Source organism: Erpetoichthys calabaricus, chromosome 9 (genome assembly GCF_900747795.2).
Source record: "Erpetoichthys calabaricus chromosome 9, fErpCal1.3, whole genome shotgun sequence".
Taxonomy (NCBI): Eukaryota; Metazoa; Chordata; class Cladistia; order Polypteriformes; family Polypteridae; genus Erpetoichthys; species Erpetoichthys calabaricus.
In genome coordinates this window covers 43,931,398-43,956,760 of record NC_041402.2, presented here as the reverse complement: position 1 = coordinate 43,956,760, position 25,363 = coordinate 43,931,398, and the positions used below count along the sequence as shown (strand labels likewise).

At 38.9% G+C, this 25,363-nt stretch overlaps 1 protein-coding gene across 1 annotated transcript; it reads right to left on the bottom strand.

Moving 5' to 3' along the window:
- Positions 1 to 3,044: 3,044 nt before the first annotated feature.
- On the bottom strand, positions 3,045 to 25,252 carry zgc:158868 (uncharacterized protein LOC791147 homolog). Its single transcript, XM_028808885.2, has 6 exons — positions 25,069 to 25,252; positions 16,257 to 16,308; positions 13,577 to 13,764; positions 8,614 to 8,775; positions 5,795 to 5,905; positions 3,045 to 3,237 (listed from the first exon to the last, which is right to left on the bottom strand). The coding sequence occupies exons 1-6, from the start codon at positions 25,213 to 25,215 to the stop codon at positions 3,124 to 3,126; spliced, it is 774 nt and encodes a 257-aa protein (XP_028664718.1). The 5' UTR covers positions 25,216 to 25,252; the 3' UTR covers positions 3,045 to 3,123.
- Positions 25,253 to 25,363: the final 111 nt, after the last annotated feature.

Sequence of the window (25,363 nt, the reverse complement as noted above, 5' to 3'; positions counted from 1 at the left end):
GACTTGAGAGTTCTTATGTCTAAATGTGACTGTGACTGTGACTGTCAAGTCAGAAATTTTCTTTCTTTTTAAATTTCTTCCATTTAGGCAGAATAATAATATTCTGAATATTACAATATTAAACTAAGTTAACTGCCAACTTCTCAAAATGAGACGGCAAAGTTTTTTAATGAAAGGATCAGAAGATATAGTTAAGAATTTGAGCAGAAGTCATTACCAAATATCCAACTGATCTGTTATCAAGTACAAAATGCTAATCAAAAACCAAAAGTCTAAAAATCAAAAGCATATTTGTATACCAGGAAAGATTTATTTAAAAACAGAATCACGCATAAACACTGTTTTGTTCTAATCTTGAAAATCTAAGGTATGTGTGCTGACCTTTATAAGGTTTCAACCACGATGTCACACACAGCACAGTCCCAGTGCCTTCTGGGAGTGATCATCATTGAAACCATGGGACTAAGTATGCAAAATGTAGGTGCACAAAATAATACAAAATGGCACTGCAAAATAATGATAGAAAATTATATTTTTTTCCTGTAGCCTTTTATGAAAAAAACTAATATAAAATATTAATTCCCTGAATGGAAAAATCTCAAAATAGATGCGTACATGTCAAATAAGACTACAGTATAGAATTTCCACAATAAATTTTAGTAAATCCCAGATCATAAGAAGGAGGATGCTCCAGTTGAACTGATTCAGTAATTCGATAACAGAATAAAATGCGAGATGTGTATCCTAAAGGTCAGAGTAAAAGAGAATTATATTGTCAGTCCACTTTAAAAAGAATATGCTCAGGTAAGAGAAGTTACAGTGCATGTTTTGAGGATAGATGTCCACTAAAGCCTTTCCATAATAAAACACCAGCTAAACAAAAAGGACATTGTCTTTTAAAGTTTTATGGTGTGTTTGTTATATTTATAATAGGAAAAATGTGCATATTCAGATCTACTGAGTTTAAATTAATTTGCTGGTAGGCACATAAAATGTATATTTGTGTATATATGAGTGTTTCTGCAATTATAATCTATACCAGTAACGGCGCACTGCACTTGACTTGAACATTCCTAGTTTTTGGACTCTTTGTCTGTAAGTTTAGCATTCGTTTGCTCAGAGGTTGATGCGCTTCATGCTTCCTGAGCAGCTCTTCTTTACTCCACCCTAGCGGCTCTATCTCCTCCAACACTTAAGTGGATACATAATTCAGAAAAATGCTGAAATCCTAACATACATGTTCAGCCAGCATACAGTAGGTGAATGGGTAGTGTACAGTACTTTGTATATAGATTGTGCAATTGCAAGCTAATCTTAGCCTTCCAGAACCCTCACCCTGCATTAATGAACTTTAATATTGCAAATGCAGCCTTGGCATAATATTTTTCTTGGCTCCTTTTTCTGTTTGTTAAATGTAAACGCAGGACTTGTTTACTTTGTGAAATGAAGTCGGAGTACAAGAGACAGGCTAAGCTCCCCAGACACCTGCTATATCTAAAAAATAAAAACAGTGCCTAATACTGTATATATTGTTTCCTCAGCAACCTCATTTGTTTCACTGAGACAGAACAATGTTGAGTGTCTGATAGTCTATACCAACAGTTCATCTTGTAAAAATGACAGCTTCCACTCATTGTGTTAAAGAGTAGAAAATAAAACACCTTAAAACTGAACTTAACAGAAGTGAATTCTTCAGTTTATCAAAACCTGTAGTTCAGAATTCAGATAGATGGACTCCTAAATGAACTGTATGGTCTATTTGGCTGCTATACCAATTGTACATATGTGCAACGATTTGATTTTTTTTTAATGCATTTTTTACAGGTTTGTTTTTCATTTTTTTCTTTGATGTTCTGGTTCATGTAAGGATTCTGAAGGTTTATGAATCTTATTTTGATAACATTTGCTGTTAACACTTAAAATGTTAGAACTAGCTGTGTAAGCTCGTGCTGTAAAAAGCCCAGAGTCCTAGGAACTATTGAAATTGTCAGAAAAAAATGTAAATGTAGAGATGTCAGGTAAATTGAAAGGAACTACTGTGGGCATGTATCTCCTAGGAAGATTCGTTTTGCTGATGTTCTCGCCTCGCTTGCAAATTAGCGGCGGGAGGAAAAGTAAAAGGGATACCGTTTTGCTGATTTGCTCACCTCACTTGCGTAAGAATTTCTCTCTTTTCTCTGCGGTTTTACTTTGGCAACAAAGTAGGTTTCTACTTCTGACTCTGAGCCTTGCCAGCTCCCTGAGCTTCATGCTGTAGTAGCCTCACATTTTCGGGCCGGACAGACAGACAGACAGACACACTTCCACATGTAGACGTTTATATATAAGATATATATATTTTTTGTTTTCTGTGAGTGCTAGCACATTGCGTTTAGTGGGTGTACTGTTGTTGCCACAATGCTATGCATATCTCTAATATTAGAGGGTACAAAGATCAGCTCAAAGACTTCTTGGTTGTCAAGTTCTTTAGTGCTGAGTGCATTTTATTTTTATTAATCTTCTAGTTGTGACTTACAGCTTTGTTTTTTTATGACTTTGATTTCTGGTATTTTGATTAGGTTTGACAACACATAAGTTAGACGTCCCAGTTTTGAACTTTACAAAGCTTTAGACTACATTTCATCTACTGTTTCTTCCTCACTTAAAAATCTGCCCTCAACGTTATCTGTGGCAGAATAATTTGGGGTCCTAAAGTGGAAATATAGTTCATAACAGCATATTCTTTCTAAAAATGTTCTCCTTTTCAACTGTTTGTGCATTTCAAGAGAGAGTGGAGCAGCGACACTTCTTTCCAAGGCAACTTACAACATTTATGATACAACTGGTTCCAGTTCTTTTGGTTTTCCAACTGGAGCACAGGCAGGCCAAGTGACTTGTTTGTGGTCACATAGTGTCAGTAGTGGGATTTGAACCCAGAACCTCAAGGTCTGAGGTCCAAAGCCTTAACCACTACACCACACTGCCTATACCTAATGCCACAAATCTATAAAAATGTAGTACATAAAAATGAAGGAAACAAGAGGAAATGCTTCAACATTTTTTTATTGTCAAAAACATTTTGTTTTAACAGTGGTTTTCTGAGCCTAACCAAAGGCATTGGTCTCCTCAGCTGGGTGTCACCTGTCACCAGGGGAGCTGTTGTCCTTGCCAGTCTAAGAACTGTCCTGTGTTCTTCTCGGTGAGGGAGGATAACACACGAAGCATGCCTTGGATGCTATCACTCACTTCTAATGGAGCCTGGAGGGAAAAAACAAAACAAAACATGGGTGACAGTTTTAATTAGGAGGAAGACTAGATGTAATGTGGGAGAGAGAGTTCATTAAAATAATTCTATAAAATAATGTCCTTATTTTATCAAAAACTGTGTTAATGGGAGATGCATCAGCACTCATAGCTTGCTCAATCTATCAATTTTCTAACCAGCTTTTCCATTTTAGAATAACTGAGAGGCAGCATCAGGTGTTTTCCCACCATAGGAACTTTGTCTCCAGGGGCCAGTGAATTCCTGGACACTGTAGACCCAGAGCCACTTATGGTCCTTGGCCACTTGCGTGTGTTGTATTTACACTGCACAACAGGAACTGTAACTTTCTGGAAAATATGTGACATGCAAAGAAGAGCGATGTGCAATGTGAAGTGCAGTGTGATTGGGAGTTCATGGAGGAACACCGCACATTATTGCTTTGAAGCAACTGCAACTTCATGGGGAGATAATCACTTGAAGGAAGGTCATTATAAAGAGTAGTGATCCAGTGAGAAGTGCAGCACTCTGTCTTCACTGATAACTCTCCATAGTCCAAACTACTAATGGATTTATAAGTGCTTGTGGTCAACCAATCACAGCAATTCATCACCCTTGCCCCACCCACAATAGTTCCTGATTGAACGAAAAGTGCATATGCTGGAGTAAGAGGTTAAAAAAGACAAGTGCAAGTTACTGCCTACAAGGAACTACAAATGGCCTGACTTCCTGCATTGGGAAATCTATAAAAGTTCCCGAGTTTCTAAAAAGTCCCTCGTTTCCTGAAAACAGAAAAGAAACTGTCTATTCCAGGAAAATGCACACAAGGTGGGAACCAACTCTGAATGGAGTGCAAGTCTTCTTCAGAGCACACACATTCACACACCCGTGCTGGGCCCGGAACTGTTGCCAACTAACCTATCCTGGCTATCTTTGGTATGTGTGAGGAGAATTGCATTGCTCTGAGAAAAACCCATGAAGGCATGGGGAGAATGTACAAAAACCATGAGGGGTACTCGTAGCAAACCAGGGCAGAAGCAGGAAAATCACTCGGACAACAGCCCTTCTAGGATTCAAAGCAAACACCTGGAACCGTGGGAGAGCAGCAGCCACCATTGTGTCACTGCGCCACAGCATGCTATGTGCCTGCACAGTTGTGCAAAGTGTTTTTAGTGCTATTGCACTAGATTGCCTAAAGTGTTATTTAATGAGGAAAGTGTTTATAGGCGTGTAATAAGCTAATTGTGAGCAAAGTCCATATTTGCATTTACTGTAGATACAGTATCTCTGTGTTCCCTGGTTTCCTCTTATAACATACATTTGTACATATTAATTTATAATAATACATTTTATTTATTGTAGGCGCCTTTCTAAACACTTATAGACACCGAACAATAGATAAAACACACATTATAAATAAAACTAAAAAAATACAAAAATTAAAATCAGGCAGGGCAATTATAATCAAAGAGAAAAAGCAGTCTTAAACAGATGAGTTTTAATTTTAGATTTGAAAAGTGAGAATGATTCAATATTTCTAAGCTCAGATGGTAGTGAGTTCCAGATCTGGGGAGCAGAGCAACTGAATGCTGTGCTCCCCATGGTGGTAAGATGGGCGAGTGGGACAGTCAAGTGGATGGAGGAAGAGGATCTAAGGGTGCGGGAGGGAATGGCAACATGGAGGAGGTCAGACTGATATGGAGGGGCAAGGTTGTGGAGACCCTTAAATGTTAACAGGAGAATTTTGAATTCAATGCAGAACTTAACTGGAAACTAGTGAAGGTGCTGCAAGATGGGTGTGATATGGTGAATAGAGGGGGTTCTAGTAATGATGTGGGCAGCTGAATTCTGGACCAGTTGAAGCTTATAAAGAGATTTGCGAGAAAGACCAAAGAAAAGGGAATTACAATAATCCAGACGAGAAGTGACAAGGCTATGAACAAGGATAACAGTGGTGTGGGGAGTGAGGGAGGGGCGAATACGATTAATGTTATGCAAGTGGAAATAAGCAGACTGGGAGATGTTATTGATGTGGGACTGAAAGGATAAAGTACTGTCAAGGATGACACCCAGACTCTTAACCTGTCGGGAAGGAGAGACAGAGGAATTATCAATAACAAATGAAAATGATCAGTTTATTGCTCTAGTATGAAGGAGTATGGCCTGTGAGAACTAGCGGCCCACCCAGCGATAGTTTGTACCTTTTGCCTAATGATGGTAAGATAGGTTCCAGCTCTCTGCAATGTCCTAATAGAAGAAGTAAATTCAGAAAATAGAAAGACATCGCTTTGAAGAATTAAATCAGTTCTCCACTGAGTCTGCTTTTGCTGTGACTGATAAAAAGCTTAAGTATGTTTCACTTCTCTCATAACTCGTAACCTTCAGATCTGGAGAGAAGTCAAGCAAAATGACACTTTTTATTGGCTAACTAAAAAGATTACAATATGCAAGCTTTCGAGGCAACTCGGGCCCCTTCTTCAGGAAATCCTCTTGCTGGAATTTGGATGTATCAAAATAGAATTAAAAAACTGCAATTGCAGAGAGACCACTTACCTGTGTGCCCCCCATGTCTGTTTTCACCCATCCAGGATGGATTGCTACACAAAGTATGTTCTCCTTTTGCAAGTCTAAGGAGAGACAACGTGTCAGCATGTTCAGCGCTGCCTAAGGTAAGCGAGACAGAGAACAATCGTCTTACAGCTCTGGAGATGTTCATGTTTTGATTTTAACCGTCATGACACAGAAGAAAACTACTTGATATCTTTTGCATTGCCTTTAACTTGATTAAGTTTACATTTGAGTCTACTTATAAAAGACACACTTACAATCGTAAATAAGTAAAATTAAAAAAAAGCATGAGTATGGCCAGAGCTATGCCGGGAGCTAAGAGGAGATCCTAGGGTAGATTAAGTGAAATTAGGCTTTTTACTAGGTTAGGTTGTGGTTGCTTCACAAGCCCCTTTCATTATAGCATAACAGTCCATTTTGATAAGAAGAACTCTGCACTCAGAAAAAGACATGCAGTCAAACGTAAGCACAAATGACACCTTTAATAAAGAAAAATCCAGGGAGGGATAAACACAGGGTATTAAAAAGGTGACCCGTTGACTTGTTCTGACTTCTGCATCATTTGATTATCTTGTCAATTCTCAGAGATCGCTTCAGTAAAGCTGATGTCCCATTACATGACTTCTACTCGTACAGGATGTCAAACTTGACGACAGCAGTTGCTGATCTCATCTCCTAAGTGTGTTAGATTACATGACTAGATGACTATGTAATGACTTTCCTGCTCAATTTCACAATTCTAAACAATCACAAGCTCGCTCTTTTTTCTGACAGCCAATAGTGTGTTACTTGAGGAGCTGGTGCCCCTGAGAATGCGTTACAGATATGGCAAATACAGCCACATAAAACACACTACTTCAAATGGATAAGCTAATATTTCCAAAGGACTCCTCATAGCTTCATTACATACATTATACTTCGGGAGGAGCAATTGTTGATTCTCAACTTTAGCACACACAGAGCCCGTCTCTACAACTAAAGACAAAATCAAAGCTGTCCAATTTTGTTCAAGGAAGTCACAGACTGGTTAGACTAATTCGCTGGAGAAGTCAAACTACAACACTTGTGATCACAGGAGTGCACCAGAACTTTTTCCTCTTTACAAAGATTATGTACATGAAGCCTGTGACTGAAAAATCCCTGGAAAAGTCATGTGATGTGACAGATCCTTACATTTTTTTCTGCTTACAATGCAACAATTGGGTACATTTTAGAGTTTAATGGAAATCCAAGATTAGCTCCTTTAAGCAGACTATGCAAGCTGCTCCAGGAGTTCAACCACTGACTGAAGACGTCTTTCAGAAAGTCCTTGTAGAAAGTGAATGACTGATACAGACAAGGGACTCCATATCTTCAGATATTAGATTTATAAGGTAGGAGTCCAAGTGGCTGAGCTGACACAGATGGTGCCACAGTGTACTACTGTCCCATGACAAACATGCAGAAGTTGAAGAATAATGGCTTGTAAGAGCCCATTAAAGGAAAGACATACTTTATTCTCATCAGCCACTATTTGTCACTGGAAAGACAGTTTTGTATTCATTCTACATGAATCGTAAATGCCTGGCAGAGAAGGTGAGGTGATGCCTTGGATATGAGTACGTTTATTGCTGCACACATTTGCCACTGTGGCTTTAGTTGTACCACCTAAAACCACAGTGCAGTGCTGTATGTGGATATGTCACATCTTCTACATATATAATAAAACACTAAGGTCTGTTTGTGTGTCCGGACCCTACAAGTAATCTGATTGGCCAGTTTGGCTTTGGTGTGACTGCTCAGTTTGATGTTGGTGACATGATTGAAAGAGGAAGTGCAAATGTGAGACACGCAAAGAGGAGTACAGGCGTAACAAGTGAGCAAGACCCCTCAAAATGAGAAGCAGGCTTTACAGTAATGCACTCAACAGAAAGAGAGCCAGTAAAGTAAAGGCATTGAGGGTCCATGTAGGGCAAGAGATATCACTTATTTTTAAACTTTTTCTGCTAACATGACTAGTTTTACATATTTCACCAAACAGTAATTTTTAATTCAGTTCATTTCTGTAATGTAAAACACATGCATTTTATTTTTATACAGGGATATTTGTACATTTCTTTAGAATTTCTGATGGAGCAAAGGTAGCTGGATTGGGTGGTCTGACCCCATGGTGCCAAATATGTCACAGTCACCAGAATCAGTTCCTAGGCCAAAGCTAGTCTCCCATATGATGAAGGGAAACGTTTTAAACACCTTCTAGCAGCTCCCCATGACCACGACTTTACTTGCCCAGTGCCAAAATCCCAAGGGAGTGGCTGAACTGCCTGCTTTAAAACATTTATGGTACGTTCCATATATTCCCACGCAGGGTGGTGTGCCTTTTAGCAACTAGAGAGTGTTGACAACTGTGGCATTTCCTCTATGGTCAACGAAAATGTCAAGCAGCATTGGCATTTACCGGGTCACATTCCCTGTAGCATCCTGGAGGCCAATGCACAAGCTTGTAGTATGTAGTGCATATATCACCCCTAAATTGCCCTCTTTGGCTTCAGCAGAACCTCTCAGGCTGCCAGGACAGCTGTCTCTCTCTCTCTCTCTCTCTCTCTCTCTCTCTCTCTCTCTCTCTCTCCTATGCAATCATTATGATGCCTTTGCTTCTGGTAACATCTTGCCAGCTGGGCACCCCTTCACATTGCTGTACAACCGTATTTATAGTACTGTACTTCAGTATAAATCTAAAAATTAAAGAAGCTTAGCCTTATTAGCCCAGTGTCTTAAAATGTCTTAGTCTTTTTTATTAAAGACTCTTGTACTGCATACTGTACCTTGCTGATGCGGTAAGGGTACATCTGTGCCATGCTGAAGGTCTCTGAACATTTCTGAATCGATCCAAACAAGGAGGATATGTTAATAACTGCTGCTTTCCCACAGAACATCCCTTCCTTGTGGCTGCTTTGTGCTGCAATCTTCAAAAAGGGTAGGAATGCCTGCAGGTGAACGATAAAAGCAAAACATATATGTTGCATTAATGTATGCTGTAAAGAATGCCATAGCCACAAATTTAAAAAACTACATTGGAAATACACTGCATTGGTCTATAAAAGTCTTAAGTTAACTAAGACAAAGCCCATTTTGTTAAATGTATGTCTGTACAATGAGACAGATGGCCATCATCATGGAGCTTATCAAGAAGGTCCATCTGCTTTTCTGTTTGTCCTTGTGTTCCTTAAGGACTACTTTATATCAGTGGTAGAAAGAAAATTGGTCTTAGCAATAATTGAGCCTTGTGCATTTGTTAGTCCATTGTAATCAATCTTAAGAGAAAGAACAGAACTGAAAAAGGTTGCCTGGAAGGCAAATAATTAGAGGCAGCCATACTGTGTCAGTCGCGCAAGCTTTGGCAGTTCTTTAAGGGCTCCGGCAAAGTGAAAAAGCAGGGCTTTGGAGGGATTTTGAGTAATGCACAATCTAACATCATGCCAGTTTTTGTCTTTTGAATGAAGAAGAAATTGTAGGAAGAAGGCCGACATCACTTGTGCTTTCATGCCATAAACCTTGCCTCTTCATGTGTTGCTTCTGTTTAAACCGAGAGCTCACTGGATCAGCTTTTTACCAGGATGGAGCTCCCAGCCAGATAAGCTTTTTTAAACTGCTCATAATGCTGCTTCGTGCCTATTTGATTATTTTTTTGTTCTTTTGCTTTTCTTTAAACAGATCTTGGACATTTAAAGTGGCTTCCCACAGGACTCTACTCCTTTATCTGTTGTTTTTTGATCTTTTTACAGCTGGTATTTGGAGTAAACATTTGATGCTAGTCTGGGTCAGACATGGACCAGTGTTGGTCAGCAGGTTATGTAGATGCATTGGGCACTGTCAGGATTGGACAAAATTTGTAAAAATGTTGTATGTCTTACTTGTTGATTTTAAAATATTTTCTAATTTAGTTGCTGTACATTTAGGCATAGTGAGGTCACAACATAATTTTGGTGCCCCAAGAGTTACCACTGCTAACACTAGGCTGTATGAATGTAGCAATCAAGGCATGACAAGGGTCAGTGTAATCAGACTTTGTGAGACTAATAGTCTCATTCTTTTTGCGTCACTTGTTCAAATATTTTAGTGTTTTTGAAGGAAGTGTTTGTTTTTGGATTCTGCTTCTGTTTAACGTTTTGGATACATTTGCTTATGTTGTGCTTTGCTGATTGGTGTCTTTTTGCCTGTTCAAGTGTTGTTTGTACATTGTAACAATAAAGAACATCTCATTTACTGTACCTATTTTTCATACCTTTCTTCATGTTTGCTCCTCCTGACTCACACTCCAACCTGGGCTGGTTGCATGTTGCTGTGCTGTTCTTCAGAACTGTGGATCAACTTTTCCTACTGAAATGGGGTTACACTCAGGGGCGTCACTAGCTTCAGCACTTATTAGGGGTTCAGCCTCCTCTTTCTGATAATACTCTCACTTTAAAATGTGTCAGTGTCAGATGGAAAAGCAGGTGGGTGCCCCCTATGGAGTATCGACAAATTTAATTTTCATGCTGTTGGTGAGTACTCAGAAAACAGAATGTTGAGAGAAAGGGCAGGGCTCTTGAAGATCAGGGGCTGGAAGCATAAATCCATTGAAAAGGTTGGGGGGGGGGGGGGAATCAGGGAGGGATTTCAGTACATACAGAAATGTGCTTATAGTATTCTATCATTATACTCAGAAGTTAAATATGGTGTCCTGCAGGACTCAGTAATGGGGCCTTTACTGTTTTTATAGTTAGAAAACATTACATAAATTTTCACTCGTATGGCTCTCTTTTAGACCAAATAATATTTCTCCGATGCTGTCCTTAAATAACTGTGTCAGTGAGTTAAAGGATTGGATGAATGAGAACTACTTGTGTCTGAAAGCAGAAAAAACAAAAATGCTATTTACTGGGGGGAATGAGGCTGACTGCAACAACATTCTGTCACTGTTTAACTGAGTTGGAATTGCCATTAGCTTTACTGAATCAGTGCACAATTTAGCCATTATCTTTAATACTACCTTGTTATGTAAAACAACTTTTCTCAACCACTGGGTCACAACTCATGGTTGGGTTGTGGGGTGTTGCTGGTGGGTTGTGAGTTCCTAATGTTTATAATGGTAGTTGGTCATTGTGGGTTATGATGTGGGTTGCAGTGGGCTGTAAAAAGTCAGCATTTTTCAACTTTTTTTCCCAACCACACCACAACCACTCATCTCCTTTCACTGCACCGATGATCCCACTCGATTCTCAGTGTTAGCATTGCAGGTGGATCACAACCATTCCTGGACCACCTCCCCAACCTATGCTCTGATGATTATGCTCAGTTCAGCAAGAACTGACAATTGTGCTTGAGTCATCTAACTCTCTAGTGATTGCACTCTATTCAACGAGGGGGTCACTCCATTCCCCCCCCCCCCCTCCACCAGATGATCATGCTGAATTCATGGAGGGGGAGGCCTCCCCCTGGAGGGTAGCAAACACACTGGCATGTGAAAAACTTTGTCATGACACCGCAAAGACTGGAAAACACTGCCCTAAGTGATATATTTCTGATGTACTTAATTTATCAATTTATTGCTTTGAAAATGTTGGGATAGTAATGTTTTCCAGATATGCAGGATACTGAGAAATGAAATCATCCATTTATTTCAAGTAGGACTGACTACTGCAATGCGTTATTCACTGGCTATTTTAATTGTTCTTTGTGCAGCTTTCAGTTAATTCAAAATGCTGCTGCAGGAATTATTACACGAACCAGAAAATACAAAAAGATAACCCCGGTCCTCAAGTCCTTACACTGACTCCCAGTTAAGTTTAAGGTAGATTTCAAAATCCTCCTTTTAACTTATAAAGCCTTAAATGGCCAAGGTCCTACTTAATTATCAGAAATTATCATTACTTACAAACCAGAGCACACATTGAGCTTTTCAGATGCTGGCCTGTTTATGATTCCAAGGATTAATGGAATAACAGTGGGCGTTCAAGCTTTTAGTTACAGGACTGTGGAATGACCTGCCTGCTAATATAATAGGCGTCCCTTCACTCCCAGCTTTCAGATCCCCACTGAAGACTCACTACTTCAGTTTAGCATACCCTGAGTAGAGCTAGAGTAGAGTTTAGCTGTGCATGTTGCATCTCTGCTTGATACTCAGTTGTATAAAAATAAGAGTAACAAAATATAAGTCAAATATTGTACAAAACGTAAGTAATACTGTATAATATTTATAAACTGCTACTTGTCTGTTCTGTTTCACTTATCTGTATCTTGATAGGGCAATTGACGCCACCGCTCTACAGCCAAGCTGTTCTCCTATCTATGGAAAAGTCATCTCAGATAAAGGAGCATTGAAGAAAGATTCTCTTATCTGATTGGATGGCCCAGCATAGACTCCACTATAGAATGCCTAGCCAGTTGGCCGAGGTCTCCAGGACTGTGACTCCATCTTTATCTTTGACTTTCTCTCTCACAAATTTAATCTCCTCCATTGTCAACTGGCCATAGTTCAACAATTAATTAATGGACAGATATTGATGGCTTCCATTTATGTTGATCAGTTTCTACTTTGTTTTCTATGTGTTTTAACAATTTTGTTATAATGTACTAATTCTGTATTTACTAATTAGTATAATCTATACTTGCATTTTGGGCGGTATGGTGGTGCAGTGGTAGCGCTGCTGCCTTGCAGTAAGGAGACCTGGGTTCGCTTCCTGGGTCCACCCTGCTTGGAGTTTGCATGTTCTCCCCATGTCTGCGTGGGTTTCCTCCGGGTGCTTCGGTTTCTGTGCAAAGGTTAGGTGCATTGGCGATCCTACATTGTGCTTGATGTGTGGGGGTGTGTGCCCTGTAGTGGGCTGGCGCCCTGCCCGGGGTTTGTTTCTGCCTTGCGCCCTGTGCTGGCTGGGATTGGCTCCAGCAGTGACCCTGTGTTAGGATATATCGGGTTCTAGAATAACTGACTATACTTGCATTTTACCTAAGAATTTGTTGCAGTGCTTGGAGCTAGCACTCAATAAAGAGCACTATACAAAAGCAAATTGTATTGTATTATATACAGTAGTTAGTGCCCATTTCTTGTCATTTATATAGTCGCCAAGATGAGGTGTAGAGCTGGTTTTCTTTAAAAATGGCCAAATTTCAGAAAAAGTTTGTTTACTTTTTTATTCCTTTCCTAAACTACGTTGATATACCGTTTTACAATATTTGTGCAATCTCAAGATGCATATTAATATCCAATAACATTCTTGCCTTGAAAACTGGATGTATTTGGTAAGTTGGTAACGTGGTACCCTTCAAACTGATTGTAAGCTGCAAGAACCGAGAAACGATTTTTACACTTTATAAAAAACACATTTCAATGTAGAGCACAGTTTTTGTGGCAAAGTAATAAAGACGATGATTGTGAAGAAATAACTTTGATTGAACAATGTCAAATTATCCTTTAAATACTGTGGAATGGTGGAATGGTTGTTGTTTATTACTGTTTATTAAAAATAAAGGCTTACCAATAACCCCAGCCAGTCCAGTTTGGTGAGATGCATGGTAGCTGAATCTCCTCTCAAAGACTAACCACATCTGTGGTACAGGAGGCAAACACCTCATTCATGCTAACCACCTTATTTAAACTTTACTGATACAAAGAGAGGAAAAAAACTCTCAGCCCCAATACCATCACGCCAAACAAGAGATCTATAGGGAAAAAAATAGTAGAAGGAATATTTCTTAATACCATGTTAGCTAGAATTAGAAGCCCTCCTATGTGTGGTAATAGCTTACTTTGCTCACTAGCATGGGCCCCACAACATTGGTGCTGTACAGAAACATCATCTCCTCACTGTTAGAATTCTCCAGAGTGCAGTAAGAGTTGATGCCCGCGTTGTTGATCAGTAAGTTCAAGCCTTTCCCGTTAAGCTGGGATGCCACCTGAGTAGCTGCTTCCTTGATGCTGTCTGGATCAGCAGTGTCTGGAACATCACACAGAAAAATGATTCATCAGAGATGTGAAGGTCTGAGCTGAGTGTTGTCCAGAACTATCAGTTCCTCACAGAAATCACAATCTATCTCTTATCTAAATGATGTCTGGTGGCATGGCAGGAGGAACGTTTACAGGGTATATCCAGTTAGGTCCATAAGTATTTGGACAGTGACACAATTTTCATAATTTTGTCTCTTTACGCCTCCACAAAGGATTTGAAATAAAGCAATTATTATGTGATTGAATTGTAGACTTTCAGTGTTAATTTAAGGGGTTTACCAAATATATTGTTATTCCGTTTAGGGATGATTGCCATTTTTCTCCATAGCCAAATTTCTAGGGGCTCAAAAGGTTTTGGACATTTGACTGACAAGCTGTTCCATAGCCAGGTGGGAGCAGTTTCCTCTTTATTTCATTAACTATTAAGCAGGTAACAGGTCTGGGATTGATACCATGTGTGGAATTTGTTTTTGGAAGCTGTCACTATGAACTCTCAATATGAGTTGTCCACGCAAGTAAAAACAGTCCATCAATAGTCTGAAAAAACAAAACAAACCTTTTAGAGAGATAACAAACACGATGAGTGGTCAAATCAACTATCTGGTATATTCTTAAAAAGAAATAACACACTGGTGAACTCGGCCACACCAGAAGACCTGGGAAACCACAGAAGACAACTATGCAAGATGATTGCAGAATTGTGTTCTTGGTGAAGAAGAACCCTTCACAAAACTTTGCCAAAATGAGAAAACTCTCTGGGAGTTAGACTATCATTGCCAAAGTCTACAATCAAGAGAAGATTTCATGAAAGTAAGGACAGAGGGTTTACCACAGGCTGCAAACCACTGGTAAACCTCAAGCATAGGAAGGATAGACTAGACTTTGCTAGAAAACATTTTAAAATGCCTGTCCATTCCAGAACAATTTTCTTTTAACAAAGGAAACTAATATTAATATATACCAGAGTATGGAGAACAGAAAAAATGGCTCATGATTTGATGAATATCACATCATCTTGAAACATGGTGGAGGCAGTTGGAAGTCAGGCACTAACATATTGTTATCATATTGTTGATATGACTGCTGGCAGAAGTGAGGGGATGAATTCTGCTCAGATTCAGTCAAATGCGGCAAAATTGATAGGACAATGCTTCAAAGTACAAATGGACAATGAACCAAAACATACTTGAGTAGCTGCTGGAAGAGGTGTTGGTGAGGTCATCATGGGGCACTTGCCCTGTGGTCTCTGTGTGCATCCCAATGTAAAATTGTAAAAATGGCGCCGTCCTTCAGATGAGGCGTACAACTGAGGTCCTGACTCTCTGTGGTCATAAAAGATCCCTTGGCATCTTTTGTAAGGGTGCATCCTGGTGTTCTGGTTTAAATTACCCTCCATGGCCTAGTCATTCTGGGCACCTAATCTTCCCTTGTCTCTAATTGGTTAACTATCTCTCACCACTTCACCACCTAATAGCTGGCACAAAATGGCTGCCATCGCATCATCCAGGTGGATACTGCACATTAGTAGTAGTTGAAGTGGCTACCCACTCACTAAGAAAAGTGCTTTGAGTAGTGAGGAAAGCGCTATATAAATGTAAAGAAATCTTTATTATTATTATTATTATTATTATTATTATTATTATAGTGGGCATCAATAGCCCCAGTCACACCCACAATTTATATACAACTATTGATCTGCTAGCATGAGTTTTGACCAGCTGGGAGTCTCAGTGTAACCATGCCACTTTTTCTTTAGGTGCATGAGATGGATTCAACTGCTTTGGAAACTCTGATTGGAAATGTTTTGCAAGGAGACTCTCAAATTGGACATATTGTTTAGTTAGATTAATGTATTTAAATTGTACAGGTGCAGCACCACTAAGCTTGCTTTTGTGTCTGGAAAGACAGCCATCTCAAGTTGTTCTGAAAACAGCAGAGGCTCGGAGCTGTTAAAGGCAGTACTGTAGCTGTAATGTCAGATTATTTCTCCAAACTCGTACTTTGTTCCTTGCTCTAGAACTCACTCCTTGACGTGTGACACATAGCCAGTCAACATGTACGACCAGCATTACCACTTAAAAGAGTCAGTACAACGTTGGAGTTTTGAAGGAACATCTTGTGTCCGACATTAACACCACACTAAAACTGAAGAGGAAACGTGACATGTAGGTGGAACTGCTTCAAGTTTGGCACAATGCAACAGTGCAGCAGGCACTTACAGTTACATTTAACTGTTGTGTTGAAGCTTTCAATTACATTACGTTGCAAAACGCACAAACCCAGCTGTGTCCCTGTTTTCTGACCTGGAGCACAGTACTGGTCACACAGTTAAGTGGTGAACCAACAGTTTTGAGTTTTCCAGGATAATCTGTTGACCACTAGGTCAAATGGCCTGCTGATTCTCTTTTAGGAGCTATTTCTACATTTGAAGGAAGTGTCAAGGTAAGGCTGAGTATTAGGGAAAACAAAAACACATCATACCCATCTTGTGGAGGAACAGATTTGGATGTTTCTTCGCAAGGTCCATCAAAACCTTAGAAAGACAAGAAAAAAATGTTAAAGAAATGGCAGAAAGCGCTCATTCATTTGACTTAGCTTTGACTTCCTTGCCCTGTCCTGCTCATCAAATCACTTGAATTTAACCAGCGGTGCAGTGCCGGGCCTACTTAATCATTGGTCGACCCGTTTCAGATGTTCAATGTCTGAACGCCTGTGCTTCTGCTCGATATTGTAAAATCTCTTTATTTGTGTTTATCTTCTTATCTACAGTTTGGTTTAGAAGCAGAGTTAGGTAACAGGCACATAGTGACAGTCTGCATGTGCAAAGAATAATTTCTGCCCTTTTAAAAACATTGAACTCTTTTTCATCTTGTATGCTTTTTATACTGTCAGTGAATTTTTCAGATGTGCTAACATGTATATGAGATCTTTTCAGAGAATACGCAGCCCAGGGTATCACACAACTTTCTACAAATGCTAGTAACTTTCACTAGCAGCAAATCTACACACCCGGCTGGAGAGCAGATATGTCAAGGCTCCTCATCAGTGAATTCATGGTTTCTCTCCATCGCTCATACATCCATAATGGCTAACACGGTACAACACCCTAGTAATATCTCCATTGCTCAAAAACAATTGACAGGGTCAAAATACAAACAAATACTAGATATTTTGAGTGCCAACCATTTTCATGTTAAATATTTCTCCAAAAAAAAGGTTCACATCAACAGCAAAACCATTCCCATGAGAAATGTTAAATTGCAGCACACCAGAAACAGCCTGAAAAAAAACAACCTAATAATCTACTTTTATAAAAGGATAAGTGTCTCTGTGCCTGTCCAGTTGCTATATCTCTGTCATTTCAAAAGATGATGCATCACAAATATCTTTAGTAATAAAATGCATTGCATTTGTCATTCCAACAGATGGTGTATCACAAACATTAACTCTGCTTTTATGAAGTCACTGCACACTGGAGAGATTCTAAAGGACTGGAAATTGGCAAATATCATCCCATTAATATAAAAAGGGTAACCAGGCAGATCCAAGCAACTACAGGCCAGTAAGATTAACATGCAACACAGGAATATTAATGGTAGGAATTATTAAGGATAAGACTGAGCAGCACATGGCAAGATCAGAAGTTTTACTAAACAGTCAGCATGGGTTCAATAGAGGGAGGTTATGTTTTACTAACATGCTGGAATTCTATGAGGAGGCAACAAAAGAGTATGATCGAAGTGGAGCATATGCTATTATTTATCTGGACTTTCAGAAAGCATTTGATAAGATGCCACATGAGAGGTTGGGCATCAAATTAAAAGAAGTGGCAGTTCAGGGTGATGTTTCTAGATGGGTGCAGAATTGGCTCAGACACAGGAAACAGAGGGTGATGGTGCGAGGAACATCATCAGAACTGGCCGATGTTAAGAGTGGTGTTCCACAGGGGTCAGTGCTAGGGCCGCTGCTATTTTTAATATATATAAATGACTTAAATAGGAATATAAGTAACAAGCTGGTTAAATTTGCAGATGATACCAAGATAGGTGGATTAGCAGATAATTTAGAATCCATTATATCATTACAGAAGGACTTGGATAGCATACAGGCTTGGGCAGATTTGTGGCAGATTAAATTTTATGTCAGTAAATGTAAAGTATTACACATAGAAAGTAAAAATGTTAGGTTTGAATACACAATGGGCGGTCGGAAAATCGAGAGTACACCTTATGAGAAGGATTTAGGAGTCATAGTGGACTCTAAGCTATCGACTTCCCGACAGTGTTCAGAAGCCATTAAGAAGGCTAACAGAATGTTAGGTTATATAACACGATGTGTGGAGCACAAGTCCAAGGAGGTTCTGCTCAACCTTTATAATGCACTGGTGAGGCCTCATCTTAAGTACTGTGTGCAGTTTTGGTATGCAGGTTACAAAAATGACATAGCAGCACTAGAAAAGGTCCAGAGAAGAGTGACTAGGCTGAGTCCAGAGCTACAAGGGATGAATTATGAAGAAAGATTAAAAGAGCTGAGCCTATACAGTTTAAGCAAATGAAGATTAAGAGGTGAAATGATTGAAGTGTTTAAAATTATGAAGGGAATTAGTACAGTGAATCGAGACTGTTATTTTAAAATGAGTTCATCAAGAACACAGGGACACAGTTGGAAACTTGTTAAGGGTAAATTTCACACAAACATTAGGAAGTTTATCTTTACACAAAGAATGATAGACACTTGGAATAAGCTACCAAGTAGTGTGGTAGACAGTAAGACGTTAGGGACTTTCAAAACACAGATTTTTTTTGGAAGAAATAAGTGGATAGGACTGGCGAGCTTTGTTGGGCTGAATGGCCTGTTCTTGTCTAGAGTCTTCTAATCCCTTATATTGCATGATCCCTGCAAATGTTAATGCTGAGGTCTACGTTGATTACTTAAACATAAATTCTGTGGTTCAATGCAACTTTTTCCAGCTGAGACTTTTAGCTAAGCTAAAGGCTTTTCTTTCTTTTAGTAATCTTGAAAATGCCATCAATGCTTTTATAACTTCTCGTTTGAACTACTGCAGTTCTTTGCAAGTAAGTGTTGATCAGGACTTGTCACGATGCCTACGACTAGTCCGGAATGCTGCTGCTTGCTTATTGACCAGCTCTCATAAGTGTGACCTTATTTCACCAATACTGACCTCAGCCCATTGGCTTCCAGTCTGCTTTATAATTGACTTTAAAATTGAATTACCGGTACTTGTTTTAAAATGTGTGAATGCAACAGCCCTGTCTTAGCTTTCTCCACTTCTGCACTAACAAGAGCTCTGAGGTCTACTAGCCAGGTGCTCTTAGCTGTGCTGAGGTTGAGGCTGAAGCAAAGGGGGCTCAGGCTTTTGCAGTGGCTGCTCCTTTTCTTTGGAATGGCTCGCCTTATCATAGTAGGTCTATCCCAGCATTGGCCATTTTAAAATCGTATTTCTTGTCGCTGGCATTTGACCTTGCAAGGTGGTTGACATTATGTTTGTAAATGTTGGCTCATGTACATTCATTATTATACTGTAAATATGTATTCATGGGTGTGGGTATTTTGAGTTTATCTTTTATTTAAAGGTTGGTTATGTTTGCAGTTCAGTGATGCATGTTTATATATTTTAACTGCTTCTTTCACCCTTTCTTGTACAGCACTTTGGTTCTCTTTCAGTTATTGTAAATGTGTTTTATAAATAAAGTTTCACTTGAATTGCCTTTGACTTGGGTTTCAAACCATCTTAGAGAGGTAGCACAGCTAGCACCCATAATAAAATGAACAAATTAAAATATCTTGTGTTTAATCTTATATAACACTAAGGGGCTCCGCTCACCAACACCCTGGTTTGGTTAACCGGATATACAATTTAAAGAGATTGTTATTTTCATGGGAATTGTTACATATGCATTATTTTCACTTTCACTTTACAACTTCAGTAAAAACAATATTTGGAATTAACTTTTATTCAAGATCACATTGAATTTAGATTTGGACTTACATCGTGACAACGCAATGTATAACTGCCTGTGAGTAAATTTCATTTCTTTCTCTCTAATAAATAAACCGACTTTTTCTAATGTTTGTTCCTGTGATTTAATTGTTTTTGCAAAAGCTATTCCTACGGGAAACTGTAAACGTTTTAATACGAATGGCATATCAAGATCTCCTTAGGTGTCTAATGTTTTCCACGGAAGATGTACTACATCACCTTTCTTTTTGCCTGTTAAAATTTTACATGTCAGAATTGTTCAACCAATTTTGAATCCAGCTAATCTTGTCCTATTGCATAGCCCATCACTCAGACATAAATTATGCAATAACATTACGATACATCCTTCTTTCAACAGTAATTCAGCCGGTGGAAGACGGGACGGTGTTAATGGTTGCAGATATTCTATGGAATATTGTAAGTTGGTGTTTTCATCTTCTGCATGATCACCACCAACTGTTTCAGCATAGTTTATTGATACGCATTTAACCAATTTGCCATGTAACTGATCGACAATTTTCGTATTAATTTATTTGACTTCATCATTTCTCACTGCCATATTAGGTGAATGGGTGATTCTAAACTGGATCTTCATAAGTGTGTGTGTGTTCAAAAGTAAGCCCTTTAATGGATTGGTGTCTGTCCAAGTTAAGTGCTGCAATGCACCTGATGACCGTGGTCTTGTTTGAAAATAGTTGTAAGTAGGGCGTGACTTGAAAGAATCTAATGGCAAAAGTCACCGTCTAGCGGGACGTACTTCCAAAAAGTCACATCTCGTCCCAAGATTGTTTTATTATAATAGAGAGATATGATCTAAATTTCCCCTTGGGACAAATCAAATACTGTCTGACTTTCCTTGAACCCCTGATATATTCAACCCTACCAAGCTGTTCATTAAAATAATGATGTATTCGGTTGAAATGATACAGATTAATATTGCATTAAAAAAACTTCCTTTATCCTTTGTGTCTAGGTTTGTCTTCCTTTCTCCTACTTTTACCTTTTTGTTAACTGACATCAGTAGGACTTTATTGTCATAATCTGTAATGACAAGCTTACTGACTGACTCGCTCACTCATCAATAAAAATATTATTTAAAGTTATTTAATGTAAAAGTGGTACGTCTAGGGTGGTAGATATCCACTAAGAAAGGACACTTCGATATATCAATATTTAAGGGTAAAAACCTCAAACACACCTTGATGGATTTGATTGAAATTTGATGACACAAAAAAGAATATAAGTCGACATATATATAAATTTTTTTGCATATTTGTTGGTATTACTGCTTTATGAGGTGCCTGTTCTTACGAAACTGCATTCTTTTTTTCTGCTGAGTGCAACAAAGGAAGGGAAGGTCAGGTCAAGGAATCGTGCAGCGAAGTGGGGCTGCCATTTTGTGCAAATGAAGGCCGCTACCAGAAGCAAAGAGGAAGGACAAAAGTTCCATGAAACTCAAAGTAGATGTGCTTAGCAAGATGCCTTCTTGGGAACATGCAGTATTCCCTATTCTGTCATCTTTTTCTTACTCTTTGCAGGGTTGTCCCCCATGAATTGTTGATTGTGCTCATATATCATACATACACTTTGTACAACAGGGTGGGGGACGATGGCCCCTTGGGGGTGAAATAGGCGTAAGATTGTAGAGAACTGGGGTGTCCCATTGGAAGTTAGACTGCGATGTGCTGCTACACTCAGGCACGCAAAGCAGAAACAGTGAAACTTTAATAGTTGACTCTTTCATTTACTATTATAAATCGATTTTGGAACAACGGGTGGTAATAACAATATTTTCCATTAAAATATTACAAAGCAGTACTTACTTAACTTAAATACGACGGACTGTACGTGGATGTATGAAATTTCCAAGCTGCTGAAAGAAGAATCGAAAATAAAGATCTCACATAGAAAAATGTGAAATTGTCATTTCGATTTTGAATAAAGTCACTTAGTTACGGTTAATCAGGATTACAAATAATTAAGGAAAAGAACAACATTCATAATGAACTGTCTACTTTCCAAGCAGATAAAGCTGAATTCACAAGATGAAATGAAAAAGCCTCGTTGGACTGACATGGACTACTCTCGCCAATATCTGCGGTGTTTACTATCGGAATGGAAGTGAAGATTCTGGGAAAAGAAGAAAAGTGTGCACTACTTACACAAATGCTGATTGATTTTTACCAATGAGAAGAATATGGAGATTTTCAAATTTTAGGAGCCAAAATTTATAAATTCCTCCTGGAGAGTCCATGGCACGTTAAAAAAGAGGACATGTCTGGGAAAATGAGGACGGTTGGCAGCCTCAAGTGTGGCACTCTGAACCCCCTGATATGATGTTAGCTCCACTTCAAGCACTGGGGCACTGCACATAGTTCACATTATTATTTCTTTTCACCTGTTTTTTTTCTATACAGTGCTCTAAACATTTCATTCATTGTACATCCAACATAAACGCTCAGCCTATAAAAGTCAAAATTGTATGTAATAAGTTAACCACAATTCAGTTTGCATTGCTTTTTATCTAAACCCTCCAAACCATTGTTACAGTACAAGATTACGGATCAAAGTGTTAGATTCAGTTCTGTACGAAGCAAGTGCAACAGGGTGAACTTATACTTATACCTCAAATTCCTAGTAATTACTTATTTCATTTCAAAATATTACAGTTTTACAGAAAATTGCATTTTTCCAATGACCATCAACAAAAGCCAAGGTCAGTCACTGGGAAAAGCAGCAATGGATCTATGGCACAAATGTTTTACTTCTGGGCATGTGGAATGTTCAAGAATAAGGAACTTATAGTATTAACCCCTGGTAAAACAAATAAAAATATTGTATATAGAAAAGGCCTCAGTTAGTTACTTAGAACTTCGGGTGTAAGCAATTAACAGCACTCATTGTCTTAAATAATTAAAACAAGTAGAGATAACAAAAATGTAGATTTATTTTCTGAACCATCTTATTCTGTTAAAGGATCATGGGAACCACATAGCAGGAACCAACCCTGAATGTGATGGCACTATTAATAATAATGATCATAATACATTTTAGTTATCCCTTTTATTGAGTATCAAAACCTTGTAAGAGAACACAACTCTACTAAACAAATGAAAACAACACAGAACTACAATGGATTGCTTTCAAAGCACATCACGATACTTGACATTAAACCCACCTGAACAAGAAAGCCTTACAATTAGGCAGCTGCAGCAAAAATAAAAATTTGATAAATTTTTATGATTTGATAAAATCATAAAAATGAACAATGCTTACTTCACTTTTGAATCAAAGACTGGAATGAATTATCTCTTTTTGTTGTAGTACTTCTAAAAATGTTTAATGCAGGGCCTTTCTTTATAAATTATTCCAAAAATATTACAGGAAGAGAGGAGTTCTTAGCCTAAGATGGCTAATTGCCAGATAACTTCACAATTTAATAAGAGAGACATTTTTCATATCACACTCCTTAAAGTTTCATTCTACACTCCTTACTCGTTTTTTGATCTCAGTTTGGTCTTTTAGTTTCCTGATTACTTGTTACCCTGTGATCTCACTGGCATAGGCTCAAGTCTCAAGGCCCTACATTGTACTAACATGGTTAAATAAAAAAGGGTTGGACTGATAATCAGGTGAGCTCATTTCTGTATATTCTTCTGCAAGTTCATATAATCCTCATTTTTATTCCTGGCTGCTTTAAAAATTATAGAATGTGCTTTAATAATTCAACTTGTGTCTCTCGACTGATGAACACATACAAGTAAGAACTTCATTGTACTATGGACACGACATTAAGTGTGTGCTTGAGCTTGAATTACTAATACCATCAAGCAAATTCTTAGACTGAGCCCAACGTATCGCACACCTGCAAGGATATGCTGCATATACACTACAGGTTATAAATATAGAATATTAAATAGCACAAAGGAGATGCATGTCAGTACTATACTATTGATGAAGAAGACAGGCAAGTAGGTACACTAAAAATTAAATAGGAAACAAGTTTAAGGAAAAAAATTACTGTCTTTAATTTTGTTCTGCCCCTTTTCCTCATCCTCCTCATGGACCCTGCACTGTCGTTATGCTTCATGTCCCTTTGGGCTTGTCTCCATCACCTTACTTCTGCATCAATGTTCTCCAGTATCTCTCCTGGTTGTCTCCATGACATTATACCTCCTCACCGGCACCTCTCTACCAGACCCTTTAGCTTCTTTCTTAATCTCATCTTTCTGTCATTTCCATGTGTCGTTGGACTTGTCCTGGCCTCACTGGCCCATCTCTTGGACTCTTTGTTTCCTTAACCTTGTCTCTCTCTGTCTCTGTCCATTGATATTTCTCCTTGATAAAACCCCATCATTTGTCCTAAACTCCCTAACCCTCTGTTTTGATAATCTTGTCTCTCCATCTTACTCTAACTCCATAATGTCTACCTGTCCCTGTTTCTGTCCCCATTTGTCTTGATCGGCCTCTTTTCACTGTTTGCCACTTCTTGTGTTTTTCTCTGTCCTTGACCGGCTCCATCACCAATGTACGCCTGGAGGTTTTGCCTTTTCACTGACATATGTCCAACTGTGTGTCTCTCATCTGTCCTAGTCAGAATCTCAATTGACTAGGCGTCTTTAATTCCATTTCTGACACACATGAACATGAATTCAGAATCAAGAGGCTGTTTTTCCTCCTGCACTCCACTCTTCAGTCCAGTTATGTCCATATATTTTGATACTAGACAAAGAGCCCATTTCGACAACGTAAGATGAAACGGGCACGAGTTTGTGTCAGCAGTATATGAAGAACAAATGATAAGTAATGAAGAAGTTGTTTTGTAATGATTGTAGTCCACTTTACTCATTACTGTACAGGCTTGTACTGTTAATTGATGAATTTTCCAGGCCTATAGTATAATATTGAAAGATGAATGTTCCAGTACAATATGGAATAGTAATAAGTATAAGCATCACAGACCTGATATAGGTGTATTGAATGAATGCGTAATTGAATCAGAATGCGTAATTAGGCCTCGAGCTGTAGTCAAAATCGCCTTTCAGGCCTCTAGAGCTTTAATCGAAGTTGCCTTTCTCTTTGAATTTTTGCGGCCATAAATCTGCCGCCTGCCGCGATGTTGGAGTTGGATGTCAGTCTCGTAAGGTTTTTCGGGCAGCTGCGCAGAAGGCGACTGCGCATTCGGCTTCGGACGGACATGAGTGAGTGAATGAGGAGGCAGGCGAATTATGTATTAAGATAAATGCAGATAATGTATGTGCACACCATTTCACATAAAGTTAAACAATGTACCTGAGCTCCTGGTCCAGCTGGATCTCGACAAGTAGCAAAGATCTGATCGGGTGGATTGGCTGAGGTAAGGAACTGCTTGACCAGTTCCAGCCCAAGACCACGATTGGCCCCGGTGACCAGGACAGAAGAAGTCTTCATGGGATCCATGGTGCCCCACTACTCAACAAGTGCGACTGTAAAGTAGTATATATAACCAAGGGCACATGATAAAGGAACTGTCAATGATTAGCCAGGCCGTTAGCTAAGCAACAAAGCCTGGGTGTGACAATGGACCAATTTCAGGTGTGTACTGTTA